The sequence below is a fragment of the Ostrea edulis genome, chromosome 4 (assembly GCF_947568905.1).
Source record: "Ostrea edulis chromosome 4, xbOstEdul1.1, whole genome shotgun sequence".
In the NCBI taxonomy this organism is placed as follows: domain Eukaryota; kingdom Metazoa; phylum Mollusca; class Bivalvia; order Ostreida; family Ostreidae; genus Ostrea; species Ostrea edulis.
The window spans coordinates 74,294,466-74,320,677 of NC_079167.1; the positions used below are offsets into that span (position 1 = coordinate 74,294,466).

Genomic DNA, 26,212 nt, shown 5'->3' on the forward strand with positions numbered 1-26,212 from the left:
TGGAAAAGAATTAAAATAGGAGGACCATTTACAAAATACTAGTACAAAACTGTAGCTCTTTGAAAAAATATTGGGACAGATCGCAGACCTACAGTTCTACATTCTCTTCGGACGGTTATTCACGAGTTTGTATTTTCGAAGGAATTTCCTATTGCGAAATGTAACTCTGCAGGATCCATCCATCATCCATGCATATCACATATTGGTCAAATTGGTGGACTTCAACAGCATGGAGCGCCAGATTAACATAAACTCAAATAATTGAAGATATCTTCAATTATTTGAAGATATCATCAATTCAATTATTGCTCTCTTAATTGAATTAATGCACGCATTAAATCAATTATTGCTCTCATCAAATGAATTAATGCGCGCTTCAATTCAATTATTGCTCTCATCAATTGAATTAATGCGCACATCAGTTGAATTAATGAGAGCAATAATTGATTTAATGCGCGCATTAATTCAATTATTCCACTCTTCAATTCAATTGATGAGAGCATCAATTTAGTAGAAATATTGCTCGCAATAATTCATTTAGAGCTCGGTATAAATAATTTGATGATCTCTTTCATTCAATTGGAGATATCTTCAAATCATTTATCTTTGTATAAGGAATGAATGCGCGCATCAATTCTTTTAAAGAAAGCAACAATTCAGTTAAAAGATATCATTAATTCAATTGTGGATATGTTGAATTGATGATATCTTTAATTATATAGTTGTTCTCTCTAAAAGAATTATTGCTCTCTTCAAATAAATTAAAGATATCATTAATTCAATTGAAGAGAGCAATAATTATCATTGCTCTCATCAAATGAATTCATGCGCGCATCAATTAAATTATTGCTCTCATCAATTCATTTAATGCGCGCATTATATCAATTATTGCTCTCTTCAAATTGAATTGTAGCGCGCCTCAATTCAATTGTTGATATCATTAATTCATTTGAAGAGATCATTAATTCAATTAAAGCGCGCATCAATTCAGCTGAAGAATTAATGCTATCATCAATTCAATTAATGCGCGCAACAATTCAGTATTGAAGATATCATTAATTATTTGAAGAGATCTTTAATTCAATTGTTGCGCGCATCAAATGAATTGATGATATCTTCAAATAACTGAAGATATCTTCAATCATTTGAGTTTATGTTAATTTGGCGCTCCATACGCATTATATCAATTATTGCTCTCTTCAAATTGAATTGTAGTGCGCATCAATTCAATTGTTGATATCATTAATTCCTTTGAAGAGATCATTAATTCAATTAAAGCGCGCATCAATTCAGCTGTCCCGTTTGTCCCATTTTAGCGGATTTGGACAAATCTGGTTTTAGCTGCCTACGTGCATTCTGGCCTACGTGGTCACCAGTTACAAGTGGAGATAGTCGTGTCGTATTCAGCTACTTTCACGTGTCTATTTATTAAAGCCCCTCCTCCCTTTTCGATAGAGTATCGCACCATGTATCGTGTGGTTTGTAGCGACCAGGAAGATTGATTGATTGATTGTATTTTGTTTAACGTCTCTCGGGAATTTTTCACTCATATGGAGACGTCACCAAGACCGGTGAAGGGCTTCAAATTTAGGCGCATACGGCCATTGAGCAGTGAGTGTTCTTTAGAGTGCCACACCTACTGTGACACGGGCCATCCATTTTTAAGGTCATCTCCAAGGACCCGTGACATTCACACCTGATGCCGAGCGCTTGGCAATGAAACTGTCACTATCTGTTTTTAACGACTTATGTCTGTCGCGGCCGGAATTCGAACCCCGGCTTTCCGCATGCGGGGCTAACACTAGCTCTAACCTCTAGGGCTACCGTGGCGGTTCGACCAGGAAGAATGGGCATGAAGTCACGAATCGGGCGTCCGAAGTCCGAATACGCACATTGCTGGTGACAGTTTTGTGCCTTTGACTGATGTATCGCGATATTGTAAGATTGCTGTCTGCAGGGGTGGATCCAGGAATTGCGGTTACGGGAGGCGCAACTTTATGAGGCAGGGGGTAAGAACGAAGTTCTAGTGGGGGCCCATGGGGCGAAGCCCCCGGAAGCTCCTGGATTTTACAGATCATATATGGCTTGAAATATGTCTCCTATTTAGTTATTTGTACTATTTTCTATAATTTCTCATAAGGTGAAATTAATTAAAATGACGCAAATTTTAAGGGTTTTTGAAAAAAAATTAAGTTCTTCATATAAAGAAATTCAAGAAATCAAAAGATTTTGTCATTTATTTCTCCGGGAGTGGAGGAAATTAATGCTTCTTTTATCGTTTAGTACATTTTAGCCCCCTCCCCTTAAATCCGTCACTGCACTGACAGGCATCAGTTTCAAGTACACCGTTCGGTCCAGTATCATGAAAGGTGAAGATAACGAACAGTGATCAATCTCATAACTTCTATAAGCAATACAAAGTAGAGAGTTGGACAAACACGGATCCCTGGATAAATACATGCACCAGAGGTGTGATCACGTGCCTAGGAGGAGTAAGGCATCCCCTATCGACCGATCACACCCGCCGTGAGCCCTATATCTTGACCAAGTAAACGGAGTTATCCGTTGTCAAAATCAATGTGCCAAGAACGGTCTAACAATCGGTATGAAACACGTCAGACAGCATTTGACCCAGTGATAGGTTATATTGGTAAACTAGATCGTTATAACGATCATAGATTTTGCGAAATGCTGACCTTTTAAAAAACGAGACTGTTGAAAACCCTGTACCATCAACTTGACGTTTGTCAGTAGCTTGCCCGATCGATTTAAAAACTGACTATATGCAGAACAAGCTCTTGCGTATCGAATCAGTTGAGATCGAGATATTTAAACACCATATTCAGGTGATAATGGAATATTGCTTCATAAATATGGGAAATTGACGACGGAAAAGCTGAAATCATCCCGTTTGTCATAAAGCTGAGTTGTTAGTTTGTCGTTAATATCTACTTTCAATAAAATATCTAAGTATATGAAGCAGAAGTGGACGACTCTGTGGTGTCTTTTATTTCGAGTTCACAGGGATATATCGAATCGACATATGATTGAAAATTATTATTGTTAATAGATAAAACGTCGTCGATATATCTAAATGTCGAATTGTAGGCCACTGCAAGATATTTTTTCTTTTCACGCAGAAGTTTCTGAACAAATTGCTTCATAGGAATATAAAAAGAGGTCAGCTAACAAAGGAGCACAATTCGTGCCCAGTGGATTTCCAACAGACTGTTGGAAGACCTCATCACCAAAACCCTCCTTTTCCTTTTATATCGTATTCATGTTTAGATACTAATTTTAGAGGTTAATTTTATGCTTGTGTGTATGTTTTAATGCAGGACCACAATGGAAACTTGCTATATGCTAATTTGTGTTATCCTGGATAAATAAAGGCTATCATTATTATTATTATCCTGGGTTGGTGTCTTGAAGATGTGAAGACATTTAAGGAGGGAAGAATTTGACTGCCAAACTGGCAGATCGTTGATGGCCAGATAGCTCAGATTCGGGGGGGGGGGGGGGGGGGGGGGTATAGGTTCAAATCCTGGTCTGATTCTCTCCATTTTTCCCTTCCTGTTACAGTATGTTATGTGTCAGCCTAAAAGCTCCTTGGAGGTTATGTTCCATTGTTATTTCAACATTCAGATTTAAAAATAAAGTTATCTATCTTGATCCCCCAAAACTCAAACCTCTTAATATACCAACAAATATAGATTTAATGAATAAGAGAACACAACACCCCCACCCCCCAAATAGATTAATTGTGAAATTGACCTACAAGATCCCAAAATGACTTGCATGTGTTTACGTGCCGAAATGACTAGGTATCGATTTAACTAGGTGCCGAAATGACGATCGTCAGTCTATTTAGCCTGGTTCCCGAGGCCTTCCGATGTGCAAGCACGAAGGCCAGGCACTCACTGTCGAATGGATTCTTCCACTGATCAAAATCCAATATGGCGGACTCAATGGTAAGTAATGGGAATGTACGTAAATGAGCGTATCATGGCTTAATTAGCTGTGTCACTTTCGATTTTATGTCATTAATTGCCAGAGACAGACCTTAGGACATATATAATACTTGGTTTTCCATGTGACACGCTTGTTTGATATAGTCTTATCCCTTTGTTTTCAAGCAAGTAGGTGATTCGTCAACTCGCATATTTTTCACGTGTGTTAAATTAAATCTAACCGTGTCACTTCGTTTTTCCTACTATTGTTGGGTTGCATAGGGTTGCTGGTGAAGATATAGACTGAGTTTTATAGATGACACGCACCAGTTTTCCTATTTCGAACCGGCAATTTCAGATCGAATTTCCTCCACTCATTTTGACTGGTTATCCTTGTAAAGCAGTATAAATATTATTGCAACTGCTAGCTGTTTATGAGTCTCCCTTACATGTTGTAAATAATTGATATTAAGCAAGGCATAGCATTTTATCCTAGAAAGATAGAAGTTACACCTACATGCACTAATTGTGTAAACACATACAATGTGAAAATGGACAATAAAGTTTTAATTTGGCCTTATGATTGATTGACTGTATATTGTTTAACGTCCCTCTCGAGAATATTTCACTCATATGGACCCAAGAACTTCCATCCAATGATTTTCAGGACCTATTATGTTGCAATCTTATGCTAGTTCAGTTTTTAATATGTAAGTTAGTCATTATTTGTTTCTCTATTTCTTAAAATTCATTCATATTCAAGGGTCACCATCAATTGCTTGTATTTAGACCTATACTTGATACTTTGGTCTTTTCACCAGTAAGGGTGAGATCGTTCTTAATTAATTGTGTCACACTTGTGAAACAAGATTTCAGTTTATAATCTTATTCAATGATCACTCTTTTCTCACAATATGCAATCAGGTACAGAGGACCTATTCTGACCCAGATAATCACTGGGTTACAAAGACATTTCTTTGAACTAGTTTTAAAGGTATTTCACAGACAGAAATGCTAGATTTATTTAAATTTCAGAATATTAGACTTTCTTCTTGAACAAGGAATATATTCAATTCAAATGCTTTATTGATGACTACCAAACATGAGGCATACATTATATATACTTGTATATATATATATATATATATATACATATATCACACAAACCAGTATCAACTGTACAGAATAATGCAATATTTACTCTCCAAGGCTACCAGTTCTTAATGTATGCCAACATGGTGTAATGGTGCACACTTTCGTATCTGTACGATGGAGGAACAGGTTCGATTCCTGTTGTTGGCTTTCCTTTGAAAGAACTAGTAGAGATCTTCCATTGTTTAAGAATACGACAATATCATAGCATTTAATGTCAAAGACACACACTTGCGCAGAAAACATGTTTACTAATGAAATAGTTAAATTTCATTTACACTAATTATTTGCATAGAAAAGGTTTTTAACAGAAGAGGGTTGTGATCAAGCATTTCTTGTGCAACACATTCCAATCTGAAAGTTAGCAAAATTCCTCATAAGTGTTATCCCCAAGAAACTGAAACATGTCTGTGTTATATATTTCGAAGGTTCTTTAATCTCCACATGAAACAATGCCAAATCTCCTTTTTAAGGTCTTTCTAGTCACGTATTTCTCATGTCATAATGTGGAATGAATTGCTACTCCTCCTACTGCTAGCTAACTTTTTGATATGAGAACTGACACTCTCAAACTTCCTCCATGAGTCTTTCTCAAAAAGCTCACCTCTGATCTAAAAATTATAAACAATGTCACAAACATCAGTATAATCAGTAAAGATTTGTATCAGGAATAGTAGTAAATACACAATACACATACATCATAAATATTAATTATGTCATAATTTTATCATAGATAAATAATGAAACAAGTCTGTAATTTTTGTAGAAGATGAACAACCAACTGTGAATTTTGAATGTCAATATATTTCCTTTTCTTCTAAAGTTTTATATTCATGCAGGTTTTACTTACACAAACAAGAGGGAGGGAATGCTGATGTCTGCTTGTATGCATGCCACATTCGTCACTTCCACTCAGAAATTTCTCATTTTCAATAAAATCATCTGATGATCTGGCCTCTCCTTTTTAAAAGGATCCCCATGATGCACCTGAAATAAAACAAGGTAGGTCAGTTCATTATATACAAAAAAATCATGCATTTGTCACTATTGTGTTTTATCAATCCAGAAAATGTCAGTATTGAATTTAATCAATTTGGGATTGAATTTCTTCCACTAACAAAGGGAACATATTTTAGAATATGATAAACTTCTTAACTCACCTTTAGATGCCAGAAATAATTGTTTTTATTATTGCTATAAGAGGTGGGAAACTTGAAATAACAGACTGTAACAAATTGATGTAGTTGTTAACCTGTTCTGGAAGTCTGTAATTCTTTATTCAAGTTGGATGTCAATTCCTTCCAATATGAATTAGTGTGGAGGAGGATGGGTCCTTGAATACCCCTTTAGAAATTCTTTCTCCATCTCTTTCCATCTGGAGTCTGTAGACTACATGGTAAAATAAAGAGATCAATCTGGTTATCTTTCTTTTCTTCACAAAACTATATTAAGAATCATTAATTTGGTACACAAGTACCACTAGACAAAATTTTCAATACAGTGAGAGGAACATAAATGCAAAACTTTGTTTTTGGGAATGAATGAGGGTTTCTCCAGATGGTGATCTTCTACATTTTTTTCTTTGAAGCTTTAGCAGGTGTGAATTTAGTATCAAATCCAAGCAGTACCAACGAGTTTGTGCAAAAGCATAACAATGAATGTTACTATAGCGCCATATCATGTACTTCAAATTATGTAAAATTTGTTTTTGTTGTTAGATACAGAATTCCTGGCTACTACATAAGATTTTTAAATTGAAGTGTATGAACTCAGTTCTCTCATAAAGAAGACAAAGAATTTGAGTTACAAACAAATGCAAAATATAATGCTAACACAAATATAGAATACCTCAATGTATAACATTTGGCAATATATAAAAACTGTGGGCCGACCTACAGATATAATTTTGGACAAGCGGGACTGTGAGTCAGAGAGGAATAGTAACTGTTGACAATGAAATTGTTAGTGATTCCCTCTGAAATCTGCAGAATATTCACAGTAAACCAAAGTAACAACAGAAACTTTAAATCAAGCCTATTGGATCAAGCATAAAGTTGGCAGGTCTACATAAGAATTAAATAATTGACACTGTCAGAGACCATGATACTGAATTATAAAATGAATAAATAGCCTTATCTCCTACACAAGCAATATATACATCTTATTATACCTGTTGGCATGGTTTTGCATATTCATGAAGCATTATATATGAGGGTGTTTTTTTCACCCACTATCATATGTTTCTTCTTTCCATATGTATGGAAAATTATCTGAAATTAAAACAATTAATATACATAGTGATACACATGTATATAATTTCGAGAATCTGTAAAATTGTACACTTTAAGTCCAATAAAAGCTTAAAACACCTCCATCATCGCACAAAAAAGTAATCGTTTAAACTTCAGCTATAGCCTTTATAGTCTTATCAAAGTAAAGCACGTCGTGAGATCTATATGTAATCAAAAATTGTCCAAAAATGAGGAGGAAATTCTATCTGAAATTGCCAGTTCGAAATAGGAAAACTGGTGCGTGTCATCTATAAAACTCAGTCTATATCTTCACCAGCAACCCTATGCAACCCAACAATAGTAGAAAAAACGAAGTGACACGGTTAGATTTAATTTAACACACGTAAAAAATATGCGAGTTGACGAATCACCTACTTGCTTGAAAACAAAGGGATAAGACTATATCAAACAAGCGTGTCACATGGAAAACCAAGTATTATACATTTCCTAAGGTCTGTCTCTGGCAATTAATGACATAAAATCGAAAGTGACACAGCTAATTAAGCCATGATACGCTCATTTACGTACATTCCCATTACTTACCATTGAGTCCGCCATATTGGATTTTGATCAGTGGAAGAATCCATTCGACAGTGAGTGCCTGGCCTTCGTGCTTGCACATCGGAAGGCCTCGGGAACCAGGCTACAGTCTATTCTGTTTTAGCGGCTTATAATAGACCAAATATAGGGGGCCTACTATGATTTAGCCTGGTTGTAAATCAAGTGAACGTGTTTATTTGACAGTATTGGTATTTTAAATTATATTTTTTTTGTTATTTCTTTAAAAAATGTTTCCCTTTGCCTTTCCCAAATAAGACACACTTGCGTGTAGAGAAGAAGACGAAAAACCCCAAAACTATAGTATATGCCCTAGATCTAGTTAAATCAATTAACATCTGTAATTACATATTCAGACAATAGCTCTGGATAGTATTTGACGCGATAGAAGTAAAATATTACAAAAAAGTTAAGCCATTAAGCAGCGGTTGATTGGTGTATTTTGCTTATTTTAGTAAACCCCGTTCTAGTCTATATCAACAATAGCGTCACCGGTGGCACACTGCAAAGATGAGCAAGAGAAAGAATGCAACGACTGACAATCCCAACAAGGATTTCTGTGACTTCCTGACGGGTAGGGATTACAAAATTACAGGTTTTCCGGCACAAATTAGCTAGATTAAATTTGACTGCCTATTTATATATGGACAATGGAAAAAAGATGAAAGGAGGTTGAGGGAAAATATTTTAAGGAGGGAGGAGCAAGATTTAAAAATAAGAAGGGAGGATCCAAAGAGGAGGAGGGTGGAATGGACCCATGCCCCCCCCCCCCCCCCCCCCCCCCCCCCCCCCAATCTTTGAAACTGCTGTTGGTGTCATGGTGATGTTCTTTGGATATACAATAACAATTTTAAATATCTATAGATCTAATCATTACTGTAAAACTTAAATCTTTTTGACTAAGCCTACTGGTACACATGTTTGTTAAGGCATATATGTGTTTTAAAATCCTATTTTGTCAATTTTGGCCTTGATAGTGTAACAGCTCTTGTTAAAAAGATGATTTGTAAATATATATATAAAAAATTCACTGTTTTTAAAAGACACACTTTGAGAAGTGTGGATGAAATGTGTATTTTTATAATGCTATTTATACTAGCTAAATGAAGACATTATGTCTGCCTTGTTCTAAATGACAATGACAGACGTCATGTCGTTGTGTATACATGTTAGACCTATTTATACATGGAGGTTGTGACCTTGACTCTCATCTCACCTTTATCAGGATAGAAAGTTTTTCTGTACAATATTAAAGTTATATGCCTTTCCTCTTCGTGCCTGAAAGTGGAGGAGGACTTCATCATGCCGATTGCATTTTTTTTCCTCCCCACCCTGTGCTTTCTGACATCTTTATGATTCTTAAGGTAACTCCATACTCACAGTTTTATCTGATACAAGTTTTAAAAGTTTGTTTATTTCCATTCATTAGAGTTAAAACTAACAAATTATCAAATAAAATACATAGGTCATCACACTTTTTAAGATGTGAGACACACATAAACAGAATCATATATCACAGTCAGAAAATTGCAATTTTCCTTAACCCTTTCTCTACCGGCACATTTTAGAGGTTTTTAAAGACTAAATGACAATATTTTTAAATCGAGTTACATCTACATGTATCACGATTTTAGGTAGGCATGTGATATTTAATTTTGTTATGAATTGGACAAGGAACATTTTTTTCATAAAGTTTGTCATGTTATCCCATGACCCCAAAGAGTTCTACGGAGTCAAAGGTCATTTAAGTGCAAATTTTTGCAATCTTTTTTCTCTGGAATATATATATTACGACCCCTCTCACTGGATTTGAGTCAAAAATAGGAAATTCTAAATGTATGAGCTGATATGTCTTTTGAAATACTACAAAAACATCACAATCAAATTAATCAATTTTATTGACAAACAAATATTTTTGGTTGCTAAGTAACAACACTCATGGTGTAATTTTGACCATAATTTGCCGTTCTACATCCATTCGACACAATTCAAACATAATTACATTGCATGATGATTAGTAAATGTCACATTATTTTAAAAATATAATCTTTGACTAGATCTTAATCATTTTAAAAGGTTTTTAACAAAAAATATAATGAAGAGAATTAAGGTCAAAGGTCATAAAATGAAAATAGTGCATTCATACGGGAGATTTAAAAAAATCGTATCGAGGGGGAAAATGGCCTTGCGACAAAGCGTTGCGTCATATTTAGACAAAGCCATCTTTCGCTTTAAATGCTTTTATTAATTTAATAGCTTTATTTACTTAACTGATTTTTACATAGTTAAAAAATAGAGAAAATTTCCAAAAATATGATATATAGATCATATATCTTATGACCGTAGTTTGAAAGATTTAGAGGCACTCCTTTTGCGCTGTCCCGTTTTTACGCGCCACCGGTCAAATTGACCGGTACGGTAGAGAAGGGGTTAAACAGCGTTTTAAAATTTCATACAAACTGGTTATGACGATATAATAGCATTCATAACAATTTCATGACACTGTATCTTCACAAAAATATACAAAATGTCTGTAAAAAATAAAGCAAATCTATTGCATAATAGACTTGATAAAGAAATCAATAAAAACAGAGTTATTGCCCTTGGATTCAATATTTTAAAACGTACCATTGATTATTCATCTATAACTTAGACTTTTGAAATAGTTTATTATTAACAAGACTTTTTACAATACCTATTGGAAAAGACTCTAATAAAATTCATGTTCCTATCATGCATAAATCTAAATAAATCATTGATTTTGCAAAATCTGATGACATCACAGGAGAGTGGAATTACTTTAAATGGGAAGAAATTGTTTAATTTCATACCTGTGGGTCATTCCCAGCTGATTATCTGAGAATGACCCATACCACTTTCTTACCTCTTTCGACCCTACTGTACCTCCCACCATCCTTTTCTCACCCCTTTTTAATTACTTGCCACCACCAATGAAACAAATATTGTGCACGATAAATATGATGCATTGTAAACAAATTAATTAATTTTCAGAATTGGCAAATTATGAGAAAAATGTCAACAGACAAATGCACAAATATAATGCCTACAGAAAAGCAGTGGGTGTCCTGGCTAAGCATCCAACACGGATCAAGAGTGGAGCAGAGGCTAAGAAACTGGTAGGTCCATTGTTTTGAGTGTTAGGAAAATGGGATTTTAAAAAACTTGCCATTCAGTATGAAATATTGAGGTATCTATAACTATTATTTATTCATTGCCATTTCAAGCCCTAGTGACTTGTTTGATTAAATGCCAATAAATGGATCCCAGATGTCTGAAATGTAATAATTTTTTTTTACTTCCAAAGGATGGAGTAGGTGAAAAAATTGCAAAGAAAATAGATGAGTACATTGACACTGGATCCTTATTGAAATTAGAAAAGGTAAGTTTACAGTTACCATACAAAATAGCATCAGACAACAGACAAAATAACAACAGACAACAATAGACAACAGCACAAAACAGCATCAGACAACAGGACAAAACAGCATCAGACAACAGGACAAAACAGCACAAAATAGCATCAGACAACAGGACAAAATAACAACAGACAACAATAGACAACAGCACAAAACAGCATCAGACAACAGGACAAAACAGCATCAGACAACAGGACAAAACAGCATCAGACAACAGGACAAAATAACAACAGACAACAATAGACAACAGCACAAAACAGCATCAGACAACAGGACAAAACAGCATCAGACAACATATCAGAAAAAAATAGCAACAAACAACATATCAGGACAAAATAACAACAGATCAGGACAAAATAGCATCAGAAACCATATCAGGACAAAATAGCATCAGACAACAGGATAAAATAGCACCAGACAACAGGACAAAACAGCATCAGACAACAGGACAAAACAGCAACAGACAACATATAAAAAAAATAGCAACAGACAACATATCAAGACAAAATAACAAGACAACATATCAGGTCAAAACAGCAACAGACAACTTATCAGGACAAAACAACAACAGACAACAGGATAAAACAGCATCAGATAACATATCAGGACAAAACAGCAAGAGACAACAGGACAAAACAGCATCAGACAACATATCAGGTCAAAATAGCAACAGCCAACAGGACAAAACAGCAAGAGACAACATATCAGGACAAAACAGCATCAGACAACATATCAGGACAAAATAGCAAGACAACATATCAGGACAAATTAGCAACAGACAACATATCAGGACAAATTAGCAAGACAACATATCAGGACAAAATAGCAACAGACAACATATTGGGACAAAATAGCAACAGACAACATATCAGGACAAATTAGCAACAGACAACATATCAGGACAAAACAGCATCAGACACTATACAACATTTTGTGCCACAGTTGGTCTAAAACAGATCTTTTGATTCACAGAGTTAAACAGATCCAATCTTGAAAGTTTCTTCTCAGACTGCAATTTCAGAATTGATTATCACTTGTAGTGGATTCATATGTAGTTTACTGAAAAGTGAACATAATTGTTAACTTTTTGTTTCAACAGATAAGAGCAGATGATACCAATGTGGCTATTAATGAACTGGCAAAAGTTACAGGAATAGGGTAAGACCAGAAACTTATCTGACAAATGATAGAACACAGCAATATCAGTATGTTCTATTCACTAGAGTGATGTACATAATATTACTTTCTGTTCACCAGAGTGATGTACATTGTATATGAACACTTGTGAATTTCAGTGATTTGTCATAAAAGATTATCGGTTTTGTTAATGTGATTTATATTTACAGACCTGCTGCAGCTCAGAAGTTGGTTCAGGAGGGGATCACCTCCATCGAAGGTAGTAAATATTTACAAGAGATTACTAGCCTGCTATGTCAAACTACTAGCCTGCTATGTTAGATTACTAGCCTGCTATGTCAAATTACTAGCCTGCTATGTTAGATTACTAGCCTGCTATGTTAGATTACTAGCCTGCTATGTCAAATTACTAGCCTGCTATGTTAGATTACTAGCCTGCTATGTTAGATTACTAGCCTGCTATGTCAAATTACTAGCCTGCTATGTTAGATTACTAAGCTGCTATGTTAGATTACTAGCCTGCTATGTCAAATTACTAGCCTACTATGTTAGATTACTAGCCTGCAATGTTAGATTTTTACATTGTGATATTTTGGTTTCTGTGAGATAAAATGGTTCAAATTTAAGACTTCACTTTTTATCCCCATGGCAACTATGTACTAGGGGATAAACTGGTACTATAAACTTGTAATGAAGTACCATACTAGTGATAATATCAATACTAATTTGTAACAAAGTACTATATACTAGGGGATACATGAGTACTAATTTGTCTGTGTGTTGTATATGGACAGTGCACTATATAAAGAGTACCTTTATAACAGATTTTATTCCTATATTCAAAGACATCCAGAAATCAAATACACTGAAAATGTGGAATAATGCACATTGTGAGAATATGCTTTGAACTGAGACTATTTATACTATAAAATCTTTGGTAAAAGTGATCTTTATATGAGACTTGTTTAGAAGTGTTCCTTGAATTTCAGAGTTGAGAAAACATCCAGAAAAACTTAATCACCACCAACAAATAGGAGTCAAGTAAGTTTTACAAATATAAATCCACTATTTTTCGTTAACAGTTAACCAAGGTTATGTCACTTGGCTGCCATCTTGCAATGAAAAACCAACTTTTTCCTTCTTTGCTGAAATTTAGGAGTAAATATGAAAGTTTTGCACCAATTTATGGGTTATCCCATTTTGGGGCAATGTAGCAGTTGAAAGTTTATTTAATCTTAAAATGAAAATTATAAAGGATACAAATAAAAACCTGCAAAGGTCAAAATGTGAAAACTTGGGTTTTTCGATGCGGGATGGTGACCAAGGGGCATAACTTTGGTTAGCTGTAGTTCTGAAAATAAGAATTTTTTGCATTGCAAAAGTTTGACAGAAGACATTTCAAGATCATTTTCATTAAATGCTGAAACTTTGTGCTATGTATTTCACAGACATTTTGAAGACTTTGAAAAGAGAATTCCTCGAGCTGAAATGGAGCAGATTCAGGTAGCTGTTCAAACTCCAAGAACATGCTTATTTTGGCAAGTTGCAAAGTTGAGGAAATGCAGAATTTAACATGGTGCTTTCTGTTGTTGTTAGAAAATACAGGGCTCAGGCATCAAGCAAAATATTATTTACTTACTTTGAACTTTTTTATGCCCCCAAGATCGAAGATCGGGGGGGGGGGGGGCATATTGTTTTTGTCCTGTCTGTCATTTTGTAATTCTGTAATTCTGTCTGAAACTTTAACCTTTGCTAATAACTTTTGAACAGTAAGAGATAGAGCTTTGATATTTCACATGAATATTCCTTGTGACAAGACCTTTCCGTGGGTACCAACATTTTTTACCTTGGGAGTTTGATCTACTTTTTGAAAACTTTAACCTTGCTAATAACTTTTGAATAGTAAGAGATAGAGCTTTGATATTTCACATGAATATTCCTCGTGACAAGACCTTTCCGTGGGTACCAACATTTTTGATCCCGTGACCTTGACCTTGGAGTTTGACCTACTTTTTGAAAACTTTAACCTTGCAAATACCTTTTGAACAGTAAGTGATAGAGCTTTGATATTTCACATGAGTATTCCTTGTGACAAGACCTTTCCATGGGTACCAACATTTTTGACTCTGTGACCTTGACCTTGGAGTTTGACCTACTTTTTGAAAACTTTAACCTTTTAACTTTTAAACAGTAAGAGATAGAGCTTTGATATTTCACATGAGTATTCCTTGTTACAAGATCTTTCCGTTGGTATTGAACCTTTTGACCTTGACATTTGACCTACTTTAATTTTTTTTTTTTACATTGGTCATAACTTCTAAATGGTACATATTAGAGCTTTAATATTGTACATAAGCATTTCTTTTGACAAGATCTTTCTACTGGTACCAAGATATTTGCCCTTGTGACCTTGGCCATCTTCGGAATTGGCCATTATCGGGGGCATTTGTGTTTCACAAACACATCTTGTTTTGAAATCAAAACTTGTGCTGTAATGGCATATTTTCTTTATTTTTGAAATACATTTTTTATTGTTTACTGTGTTGTGTATCTTATCAAAACAACTTTCTCTGTAACAATTTCAATTTTAGTGAGAAACATTTGACTATTCTGTACAATATTTGACTATTCTATACAACATTTCTGTAGGCACGGTTAATTGTCAGATTGTAGGGGTTAATAACACTGTACATATGACATGTGTTTCACAGGACACTGCCTTTGATGAGATCAGAAAGCTGGATGATAAATTTGAGGCAAGAGTATGTGGCAGCTTTAGAAGAGGTAGGTATATAAATCCTCACAAGCAAGGGTTTGAGATAAATTGTTGAAGCTTCTGGGTAGCAAAACTGCTACTTAAATACACATAATCACTTTTACAAACTCTGGTGAATATGGACAGCAGCATTGGTAGCCTGATCTATGATTAATCTGATTCTTGTATCTATAAATAACTCCGATTCCCATAATGATTAATCGGTAAATAACAACTTTTGATTTCCTCAAGGTGCTGAATCCAGTGGGGACATAGACTTCCTGCTGACTCACCCGGACTACACTTCAAAAACCAAAGGAAAGGTGAGGCTCACGGTGCTGTGTAGCTTGCCAGATTCTGAATGTTTTGTTCATCGGAAAGCTGGGTAATCTATATCCCGTTTTCTGGATGTAAAAACTGTTGAATCCCACATTCTCTGTGGTTTAATTTTGATTGTGTAAGGAAAAGTAGCATGTGAAAGATTGGAGGAATAGCACATCTAAGGGAAGTGTAACGAATAAAAAATTTAAATATTTACAACACATCTAAGGAAAATGTAAGGGATGAAAAGTTTGAGCTGTGTCCAGCAACTCTCTTGGCATATTGGCAGTTTAATACTTCAATTTTCTGAGCTAGCCATTATTGCTAAAATGTTTAGATGGACAAGGGACTATAAAGCTGTTCATGCGTTTGTGAGATGCAGATGATGCTCGACTGTAGAGATATTTTCTGATGAAAGAGTTGTCATTCTCTAAGATGGTTGTCTCTTTCCTGTTCATGGAGGACTTGAATTTGTGGATAAGTCTGTGCCACAAAAACAATGAATTGTAAACTCCTTCAAAACTCTGTAAATTTTACAGTAATTTGGCACTGGGTGTGACTAGTTAGGATGAGATTTACAGTATGTGCAGTAAAACATGGTTACAGTGAACACGCTTAGAATGAATTCACGCTTACAGCATATTGATTAATTTTAAAACACATTAAGAACTTATTGGATATATAACCAATCAAAATTGTTCGTCCATGGCACCTCGATATAGATGTGGTTTACTGTACTGTGTAGATACTGTAAATTGAATTAATTTTTCCTTGTGCCGCACATTTATTATGGTTTCCTTGGACAAATTTAGATCAGTGCGAATATTAAAAGGGGAGATATCTCTTAACAGCATAAAGAAATTCTTACGTTTTAAAAACTGCTGGATAAAAATAACACAGAATGAAAATAACAAAGTTTACAGTATGTCCAAGATATAACGGATAGGACTAGGACAAGTCTCCAGTGTACAAATACACGTAACAGTTATAACTAAGTTTCTATTGTAAGCTAGGGAAACACATTGTGATGTATGAAATATCTGACAGTCGCTGCATTATTCAGTCTGTGTTTTCTATCCTAACAGTTATAACTAAGTTTCTATAGTAAGCTAGGGAAACACATTGTGATGTATGAAATATCTGACAGTCGCTGCATTATTCAGCCTGTGTTTTCTCTCCTTTACTTTGTGTACAGACAGATCTCCTACATCAAGTTGTGAAGAGACTGGAGAAGAAAGGACTGATCACAGACACATTGTCTCATGGGGACTTTAAGTACATGGTACGCATGTTTTATATTCTGCTTATATTTAATTGTTCAGGCAGTAGCCTAATAGGGGAGGTCAATCGCCCTCTACTTCCTGCTTGGAGAATCCACAGCAGTTAAGCTTAATGCTTTCTGGAGATGAAATATTCATTTGCAAAACAACCATTTCAGAGAAACATGAAATGTGTATTAGAGAAAGGCAGTTGTTTAATGCTAAATCTGATTTAATATCACCATTCAAAGTAGAAGCGGTATGATGCTTTGCACATACATGTATGTGTGTATCAGTATCATTGGTAATCATAAAGAAAATCAATGATGATAGGTCTACTGTGATCCAGTTTGTGTATATGTTCTCTAGTGATGAAACGATTGTCATTGATTGTTGATCGTTTTTGGCTCTTTGATTTCGATTATCGATTCTAGTTTTCATAATCGATTGTCGCCTGTACACTAATTGATATCTAATCCAAGATTCATCTGACTGTTAATCCCGCATTTATATCGAGAAATGGGCGGGGGAGAGTCAGAGTGGACTCCACATTGAAAAGTGGGAATTCAGTGATACCAGCTAGTGTGTGTGCTGCACATATCCATAAAACTAAACAGAAATAACCCCCAAAATAATAAGCATTATTAACTACATGTAAATATCGATTATATCAATCATTGATTGAAACAGTTCTTCCGATTATGACCATTTATCGATTATGAAATTTTCCCGATTTTTCAACACTAATGTTCTCTGATGGTATAAGTGGGAAATATATTTTGAAAAGTAATTATGTTTGCTTCAATTTCATATTAAACAGAGCTATCTTTGAACTAACATTTTGTTAAGAGAAAAATAACACTGTCAGGTATTACTAAAGAATTGTTTATTTCAATGTTAAACCTTTCTTGGATTTATACTATGCATCATTGAATATATTTTGGATGGGTGTAATTTGCAGTGTTAGGATCCCCCCCCCCCCTTTTATTGCTTTGCATATGTACAGGTTTGTATGTCAGTCGGTCGCCCACATTTTCTGCAACAGGCAACTGAAGAATGCTTTGAAATACAGACTTTAAACTTAGTAGGCTGATACACATCAATATGCTGATGATCTCGAATGCTCAACAGGTCAATATGTCTAAGGTCAAGGTCACTTCCTGACCAGACAAATTTTATGCTCTCCCACATCTTGTGTAGTGCTATAAGAAGAAATCTGGTCTGTTTTTAGTTCACCTGAGCTGAAAGCTCAAGTGAGCTTTTCTTATTGCCTGTTGTCCGTCATCTGTCCGTTTGTCTGTAAACTTTTTACATTTTCGACTTCTTCTCCAGAACCACTTGGCCAATTTCAACCAAACTTTGCTTAAAGCATCCTTGGGTGAAGGGCTTTCAAGTTTGTTCAAATGAAGGACCATGTCCCTTTCAAAGGGGAGATAATCACAAAAATGCAAAAATAGGGTGGGGTCATTTAAAAATCTTCTTCTCAAGAACCACTGGGCCAGAAAAACTGAGATTTGCATGAAAGCTTCTTGACATAGTGCAGATTCATTTTTGTTCAAATTATGGCCCCCGGGTGTTGGATGGGGCCACAATAGGGATCAAAGTTTTACATACAAATATATAGGAAATTTTTTTTAAAAATCTTCTTCTCAAGAACCACTGAGCCAGAAAAGCTGATATTTACATGAAAGTTTTCTGACATATTTCGGATATAAGTTTGTTAAAATCATGGCCCCCGGGAGTAAGTTGGGGTCACAATAGGGATCAAAGTTTTACATGTGAATATATAGGAAAAATAATATTAATATGAGCCAAGGTGACTCAGGTGAGTGATGTGGCCCATGGGCCTCTTGTTCTCCTGTAGATTTTATTCTTCAGTGAGTGGTGCTCTTCACTATGAATAAGTGAAGGAAGCATACATGTTTTACAAAAAGCTCTTGTTTTGTCTCCAGGGAGTTTGTCGGGTGTTAGAATCTGGATCCAGTCCTAGTACCTCCAAAGAACGACCATTTAGAAGGATTGACATCAGGTAAATGTAATCAGATATCCTGATGTGCTCCTGTTATGTCAGCTGGTGTTTTTAAACACATGGATTTTGTAATCTATTGTCCTTTATGATTATCAAGTTTAATACATGTAGCTAAAACTGAAATTAAACTTTTTAATTTGTTTTAATTTGGAGTGCCTTCCCACACCTTCATTTCAGCAATATTAATCTGGACTTCTTCCCTTCTAACACTGCCTCAAAACTGACAGTGATGTGAGCTTGACTGATGTGTAGGGTTCTGCTGTCGTTTATCATAACCATTATGATGTAAACAACTGAGACATTTATTTCTTTTTACACTAAAGTGGTAATTTTTTTTTAAAGATGGTATTAAATTTATGCACTCTCACTACAGTTGCAGGGTGTCAAGTCCCTATTTATTCCTATATTTTTCTATAAACTTGAAGGTTTCTATATTTTCCCTAAAAGTCATTAAAATCCCTATAAAGCCCTATATATCCAAAAAACAAAAAAAAATGACCGTCCTATTTTAAAAAATCATAGAAATATATATATATGAATGTCTTAATCATTAATAAAGGAGTTATTTCGAACCTTTTCACTTTATATTTGCATTAAGGTTGATCGATCCTCATGTGATGTCATAGGATTTAGCAAAAAGCTTTATTAAATTAAACGTTGCGCATGATAGAAATATCTTTCAAAAGAATTTTATTCACTTCATAAAATAAAAAATCTGGTAAACTATTGATACTGAATTTTTTTTTTTATATTTTCCATAGATAATCATATATTTATAATTTAAAAAATGCTGTCAAGGGCATTAACTCTATTGCTGGTATTCCATCTACTGTATATTTATTGCACATCCCGAATATCCACAATTAATTTATATGTATTTATGAATTAGCAGGGTTTTTTAACTGTTAACATTTAAAATTTGTCATTTCAAAGAGTTTTTATCTATTTTTATTATTCTGTATAACAAAAATGTGCGATTTTCTGATGTTAATATATACTTCTGTTTTTATATGTCTGACATCTTTAAAAAGGTGGCAACATACACATTTTCTTTGGTTATTAATTTAATTTAACTATATTGAGTGGAAATTAATACAGTTTTTCAACTTTCAACCATTGATATTGATAAGTCACATGAGGATAAAGCTGTTTCTGGCAAAGTACTTTGTAGTTGATACCATCTATCAGGTGTAGCCAGAACAGCAAAATTTAAGCCATGCTTATTGATACAATCATACCTATGATACATTCAAATATGTCTTTTTGTTATTTTTGGCAAAACAATACTAATGATACTAAATTGAAATTAAATGGATATTTTTAGAAAGAGCAGGTAGTCCTTTGCTTAGATTGTAAATTTGATGACCCCAGGGGTAGGGGATTTGGTATTAGGGTGGGACCAAAATGGTCAGTTATTAAATGTGAACAATAATTTTTTTAACTTCTTCTTGATAACTACCATTCCAATCCTTTTCAAATTTGGTATGAAGCATCTTTGGAACAAGAGGGGCATAAATTGTAAATTTCAGGACTCCTGCACCCCATTGGCCTTAGGGGCGGGGCAAACATTTGCTCAAAATTGACCAATTTAAAAAATCTTCTCTAGAACTGTACATGTACAAGGAAAACTAAATGCATAATAATATAGAGCAGGAAGGCCTCTACAAAAATTGTAAATTTCATGATCCCCGGGGTAAGGGTTTTGACCCCAGGGCAGGGCCAAACTTAGTATATAGTGTTTATGTGTAAAACATTTAATTAACATCCTCTTTAGTGCTGTTGATACTAAATTGAAACTAAATGGATATTTAGAAGGAGTAGGTAGTCTTTTATCAAAATTGTAAATTGCATGATACTAGGGGTAAGGGTTAGGTTTCAGGGTGGTGTCAAAATTCTATTAATGATTTGAAAGACTTATTTAAGTTTGCTGATACTGTATAAAATCTAAATGCATACGTAGGAAAAGCAGAATTTCAAGGAACTGACCTGAATTTTCATTATATCAATGTATAAAGTTCAATATAAGGCCAATTAAAATTAAGTGATAGATTATCATCCCCACCTGCCCCTCAAAAAAGGGCCCACCCCAATTTTTTTTTTAATTTTAGCTAAAATTATGATTTCAAACAAATTTGGTTTCCAGTGACATGAGTGAATGATTAAAGTCGCAGAATGTTGGTTTTATATCTTCTACCAAGGATTCTTTGAATGTTAACTTGATTAACACTTTGTGTGATGCCTTTTGTCATTTTTTTTCTCGGAAAATAAAAATTAAAAAATAAAATCCTCCCACCCTTCCCTATTTTTTAGTGACCCCAGATGATAATCTACTAATTAAGTTGAATTGGCCTAACCGATGTTGAAGTACATAAATAACAGATCTGGGGATTTATTTTACTTCAATTTAGTTTAATGTTAGAGACTTCAATATAAGTGGAGTGGAGTGTAAAATGAAATAATTTGAAAAAATGTGTATGCATGATACCATAGAATAAATGTGTTGTCGCTGAACCTTTTTGCCAGGGTAGTGTACAGTAAAATTTGATATAGCGAATTTCTGCGGACACTCTATAAAAATTCACCATTAGCGTAATTCGATATACTTTCATAGCGAATTCATAATTAAAATATAACAAATTCGTTATAAAACTAATTTGTTCTACATGTATATCAGTTGTAAATAGAATGTACCGATAGTTTACTCAGAATAACAAAATACCCTCTAATGTTTTGTGTGCTCTGTTCTCATTGGACAGGTTGATACCACATGACCAGTACTACTGCGCTTTGCTGTACTTCACAGGAAGTGATGTCTTTAACAAGAACATGAGGGCCCATGCCCTGGAGGTGGGCTTTACCTTGAATGAGTATACCCTTAGACCTATCGGCAGCACCGGTAAGGGTGTAAACTATCAAAGTTCTGATGCAGTTATTTAAGCAGTTTTTTTTTTAATGTATCAATTGCGCTATTAACATATTTCCAATATTTTTGCCTTTGATATCTTTACAAATTGAAATGATAGCCATTTGCTTATGACTGCAATGCATTTATGAACAATGTGTGTATGAATTTTTGTCCCCCGCCGCAACATGGAGAGGGATATAGAAATACTGGTGTCTGTCCGTCCGTCACACTTTACTTTTTGGACACAACTCCTTGGAAACCGCTCAACGGATTTTGTTTGAATTTTGTAGGATTGTTAGTCACCATATGTAGTTGATCATTTTGTGCTGCCATTTTGATTTGACAAATTTTACAGTAGTTATGGGACTTTGTTGAATTTGTACATGCTACACTATAGGAACACTTTGTGCAACTCCTCAGAGACCACTGTACAGATTTAGTACGAATTTTGCAGGATTGTTAGTCACAATATGTAGTTGATAATATTACACCACAATTTTGATTCTGCAAATTTAGGATTTTTGCACTTCCAACTTTTTTTGTTGCAGCGGGGGACATATCGCTATGCATAGCAATGTTGTGATAAATATAGCAGGTCTATTTTAATGGCTAAGAATTCCAACAGAAATGAAAGTGAAATGTAAAAATTTTCATTTTTCAAATACATGAGGGTATGAACTGCAATGTGCCACACACTTCATGAAGTGTGCTGATGTAAATCTTCACAGTTTATACCTCACTTCATGAAAGGTATATGCTGGCATGAAGCTTAGCAGTTATATACCCTCATATATTTTCAAAAATGAAATTCATTTCTTAAATATCATCAAAAAGTGTGGAAACAAATTGAATATTGCACAATATGCCTGCAGTATGTTGTGTGTAATTTGCACAATATCTGTTAGAAAATTATCATGCGATTTATAAATTGTAGGTCTAATTAAATTTTTTAAACTCTTTATTTTTAGGTCACCTGAATTCATTCAGGTGACCTATTGCTATCTGTTTTTGTCCGTCGTCGTGCGTTAACATTTGAACATTTTCAGCTTCTTCTCTGAAACCCCTGAACTAATTTCAACCAATTTTGGCATATAGCATCTGTGGGTGGAGGGGAACAAAAATTGTGAAATTCGTGGTCCCTGCCCCCCTGGGGCCTGAGGGGTGGGGCAAAAACCATCAAAATGAGTGTAATTTTAAAAAATCTTCTTCTTTACTCCTGGACATCAAGAAGCCAAACTGTGGGCATAATTATAATGAGCGTTGAGCCCTCTACCAAAATTGTGAAATTCATGGCCCCTGGGGCAGGGGTTCTTGTGTTAGGGTGGGGCTCTATTGGTCATATAGTGAAAATGTAGAAATTCTTTGAAAATCTTCTTCTCTGGGTATTTAGTAGACAAACTAATAGCATGGTAATGATGAGCAAGGATGCCTCTTTATACCCCCCGCAACAAGTTGTGGGGGGGGTATACTGGAATCGGGTTGTCCGTCTGTCCGTCCGTCTGTAGACGCAATGGTTTCCGGGCTCTAAAGCATTATCCTTTCCACCTACCGTCACCATATCATATATATGGACTACCCATGGGATGAAGATGTTCCCTATCGATTTTGGGGTCAAAAGGTCAAAGGTCAAGCACACTGGACATCGAAGTAGCAATATGGTTTCCGGGCTCTAAAGTGTTATCCTTTCCACCTATAGTCATCATATCATACATATGGACTACCCATGGGATGAAGATGTTCCCTGTCGATTTTGGGGTCAAAAGGTCAAGCGCACTGGACATTGAAGTAGCAATATGGTTTCCGGGCTCTAAAGCGTTATCCTTTCCACCTACAGTCACCATATCAAACATATGGACTACCCATGGGATGAAGATGTTCCCTATCGATTTTGGGGTTAAAAGGTCAAAGGTCATGCACACTGGACATTGAAGTAGCAACACTCAGAAAAGAGGTAGTTTATACCTATTACCAACACCCTTTGGGAGATTGGGGTAAGCGGGGGGTATTCTTAGTGAGCATTGCTGACAGTACCTCTTGTTAAAAATTGTGAAATTCATGGCCCCTGGATCAGGGGTTCTGGTGCTAGGGTGGGGCTCTATAAGTCATATAGTGAAAATGCATTATTTCTTTGAAAATCTTCTTCTCTGTCCTTGGGTATTAAGTAGACAAACCAATAGCATGGTTATGATGAGCAAGGATGCCTCTTTCAAAATTGTGAAATTCATGGCCCCTGGGTCAGGGGTTCTGGTATTAGGGTGGGGCCCTATTGATCATATAGTGAAAATGCATTTTATTTCTTTGAAAATCTTCTCTGCTGCTGCTGGGTATTAAGTAGACAAACTAATAGTATGATAATGATGATCAAGGATGCTTCTTTCAAAACTGAAATTTATGGCCCCTGGGTCAGGGGTTCTGGTGCAAAGGCGGGGCTGACCACATAGCTATTCAATGTTTCTTCCATCCAAAAGTAAAATTCTTATATTTAAACACAAACCTAATTCAAACATTGGAAGGTTGTTACATGATACTCAGGTGACCTATAAGGCCCCTGGGCCTCTTGTTGACAAATCTCAGGCCCCCATCTGGATCTGCACCTGATATTATCCTTTCTGTCATTTATGTTCTGTATAATTTTTTAGGGACCCCTGGTGAGCCCCTCCCAGTGACATCAGAGGAGGACATCTTTGATTATCTTGGAATGGAATACAAACAGCCATATCAGAGGATTTCGTAATCAGTCACATTAATCACCTCAGGAATTCTTTGTCAAAACAATAATCTTTTGTGATTAATTCACATCATCTTCTTCATTAGTATGCGTATACATCTATTTAGAATTTTGTGGAGTAGTTAACAAACCAACCACGAGAAATGTAAGGTTTGTTTTTCATTCGATGCATTTTGCTTGTAACATTAGATGACATTGTCTTAGTATTTGCATGTAATAATTGTTAAGGAGAAATGTCACCTGTGTATGTTGTGTGTATTTGTATTGAATATCTTGTAAATCTGACTATGGTTTGTATTTGTAATTATTGTCCTGTAAATCTGACTATGGTTTGTATTGAATGTCCTGTAAATCTGACTTTGGTATGACCTCATGGACTCTGGCAGCTAATGAAATGGTCCTTCATCACTGTTATATATTTATACATGAGTGTATATACACGAGACTGCAATTAAAGTTTTATCATTGAAATGATACAGTGTACATGTATGTAGTGTCAGTTATTTAACTGTAGGATAAAATATAATGGTATGTTTTCCTCTACAAATATTAGTTCCTTCTTTCAGAGCAGCAGCCATTTTCATGGTTTGTTCCTTGCTAATCACCAATGTATGAATCCTACACAAATAAGTACACATATAGTATATGATGCCAATCATTGATTGCTACTGAAACTATCAAAATGTTACTTTGTAATTCAGAGATATATATGTGGGTTATTTTCTAATGGTGTTGAAAGACAACTTTCGATAGGCAATGGTTTAAATTCCTCATGCTGCAGTAATTGACAAAACAGTCATCTTTGTTCAAAGAGCATGTCGCCGAGAGAAAAAGCTGGTTGGTTTAGATATCAAGTTGTCAGAAGACAATGTAGCTCAATGGGAAGCTTTACTCCACTTACTTGGATCAAAAAGATGTAGCTAAAGTTCCAAGTTTTTCCCAAAAGAGTGACAAAGACACCGGGGCAGGGGCATGACAATAGCTCCAGCTATTAATCCCGGTACGGTAAAAATGTATCTCGTTTACTTATGGTTAAAGCATTTTCAATAAGTTCCTCATGAAACACAATTTTGTGTCAACTTGCTATAAAGACAATAACTTGGAAGTTTGGGACACAGAAGAGTGTGAAACTTTGCCCTGCCTCCTTTGTTCATTCTGTACCCAAAGTTCCGTACACACCTCATATCTGAAGCTTGTGTAACACACCCTCTGGTAAGAGAATGTCCTTTGTTAGGGCAAAATGGATTACATTCCCACACAACAAATTCTGCCTTTGTAGTTCAGAAAAGCTTGCAATATTTTTTTGCCCCTCTAGAGATTCTTCATACATGTACATGTATAAGCATTTATAAAACTCTTAGAATTCCTATTTTTGCCCCAGCGGTAATGGATTTAAGCAACTTTAATCTGCACTAGACAAAATGAATCTGAAGATTTTTATCCCCTGAAAATGCATCTTTGCAAGCCAAGGGTTTCTTATCTGAACTCTACAAGAGAGCAGACTAGAGTTTGGATTGGAAACCCTGGACTGGCACAGATGCTGGAAATGAATTGGGAGGGAATGTAGGAATGCAAGAATGACAGGTTGGTCATGAATTCCAATTAAAGTTGTGTCCTCCTTTTGAGATGCATACCACATACCACACAAAGATGCATTCACATACCACACAAAGATGCATTCACATACCAC

The 26,212-nt window shown here is 35.2% G+C and overlaps 1 protein-coding gene and 1 long non-coding RNA gene across 3 annotated transcripts; one reads left to right on the top strand and one right to left on the bottom strand.

The window, feature by feature from the left end:
- Positions 1-5,018: 5,018 nt before the first annotated feature.
- Positions 5,019-8,056, bottom strand: LOC125651638 (uncharacterized). The gene is made up of 5 exons (XR_008802633.1): positions 7,937-8,056; positions 7,273-7,372; positions 6,355-6,491; positions 5,953-6,089; positions 5,019-5,713 (listed from the first exon to the last, which is right to left on the bottom strand). It is a non-coding gene; the product is annotated as an uncharacterized LOC125651638 (long non-coding RNA).
- Positions 8,009-25,005, top strand: LOC125670698 (DNA polymerase beta-like). 2 transcript variants are annotated; one of them, XM_056163768.1, is made up of 14 exons: positions 8,009-8,254; positions 8,407-8,525; positions 10,964-11,088; positions 11,277-11,351; positions 12,488-12,546; positions 12,735-12,784; positions 13,515-13,566; positions 13,974-14,028; positions 15,237-15,309; positions 15,533-15,603; positions 16,797-16,883; positions 18,813-18,889; positions 21,646-21,785; positions 24,434-25,005. In XM_056163768.1, the coding sequence occupies exons 2-14, from the start codon at positions 8,462-8,464 to the stop codon at positions 24,526-24,528; spliced, it is 1,023 nt and encodes a 340-aa protein (XP_056019743.1). In that variant the 5' UTR covers positions 8,009-8,254; positions 8,407-8,461; the 3' UTR covers positions 24,529-25,005. The 2 variants fall into 2 exon arrangements, with proteins under 2 accessions (XP_056019743.1, XP_048761993.1); XM_048906036.2 differs by having other exon boundaries at positions 8,010-8,142.
- Positions 25,006-26,212: the final 1,207 nt, after the last annotated feature.

What these genes read in the sequence shown, in the direction of transcription:
- LOC125670698 (XM_056163768.1), top strand. Translation starts at nt 8,462, where the DNA reads ATGAGCAAGAGAAAGAATGCAACGACTGACAATCCCAACAAGGATTTC. An exon ending in TTTAGAAGGATTGACATCAG is followed by an intron (nt 18,890 to 21,645) that starts GTAAATGTAATC and finishes CTCATTGGACAG; the next exon opens with GTTGATACCACATGACCAGT. An exon ending in TAGACCTATCGGCAGCACCG is followed by an intron (nt 21,786 to 24,433) that starts GTAAGGGTGTAA and finishes ATAATTTTTTAG; the next exon opens with GGACCCCTGGTGAGCCCCTC.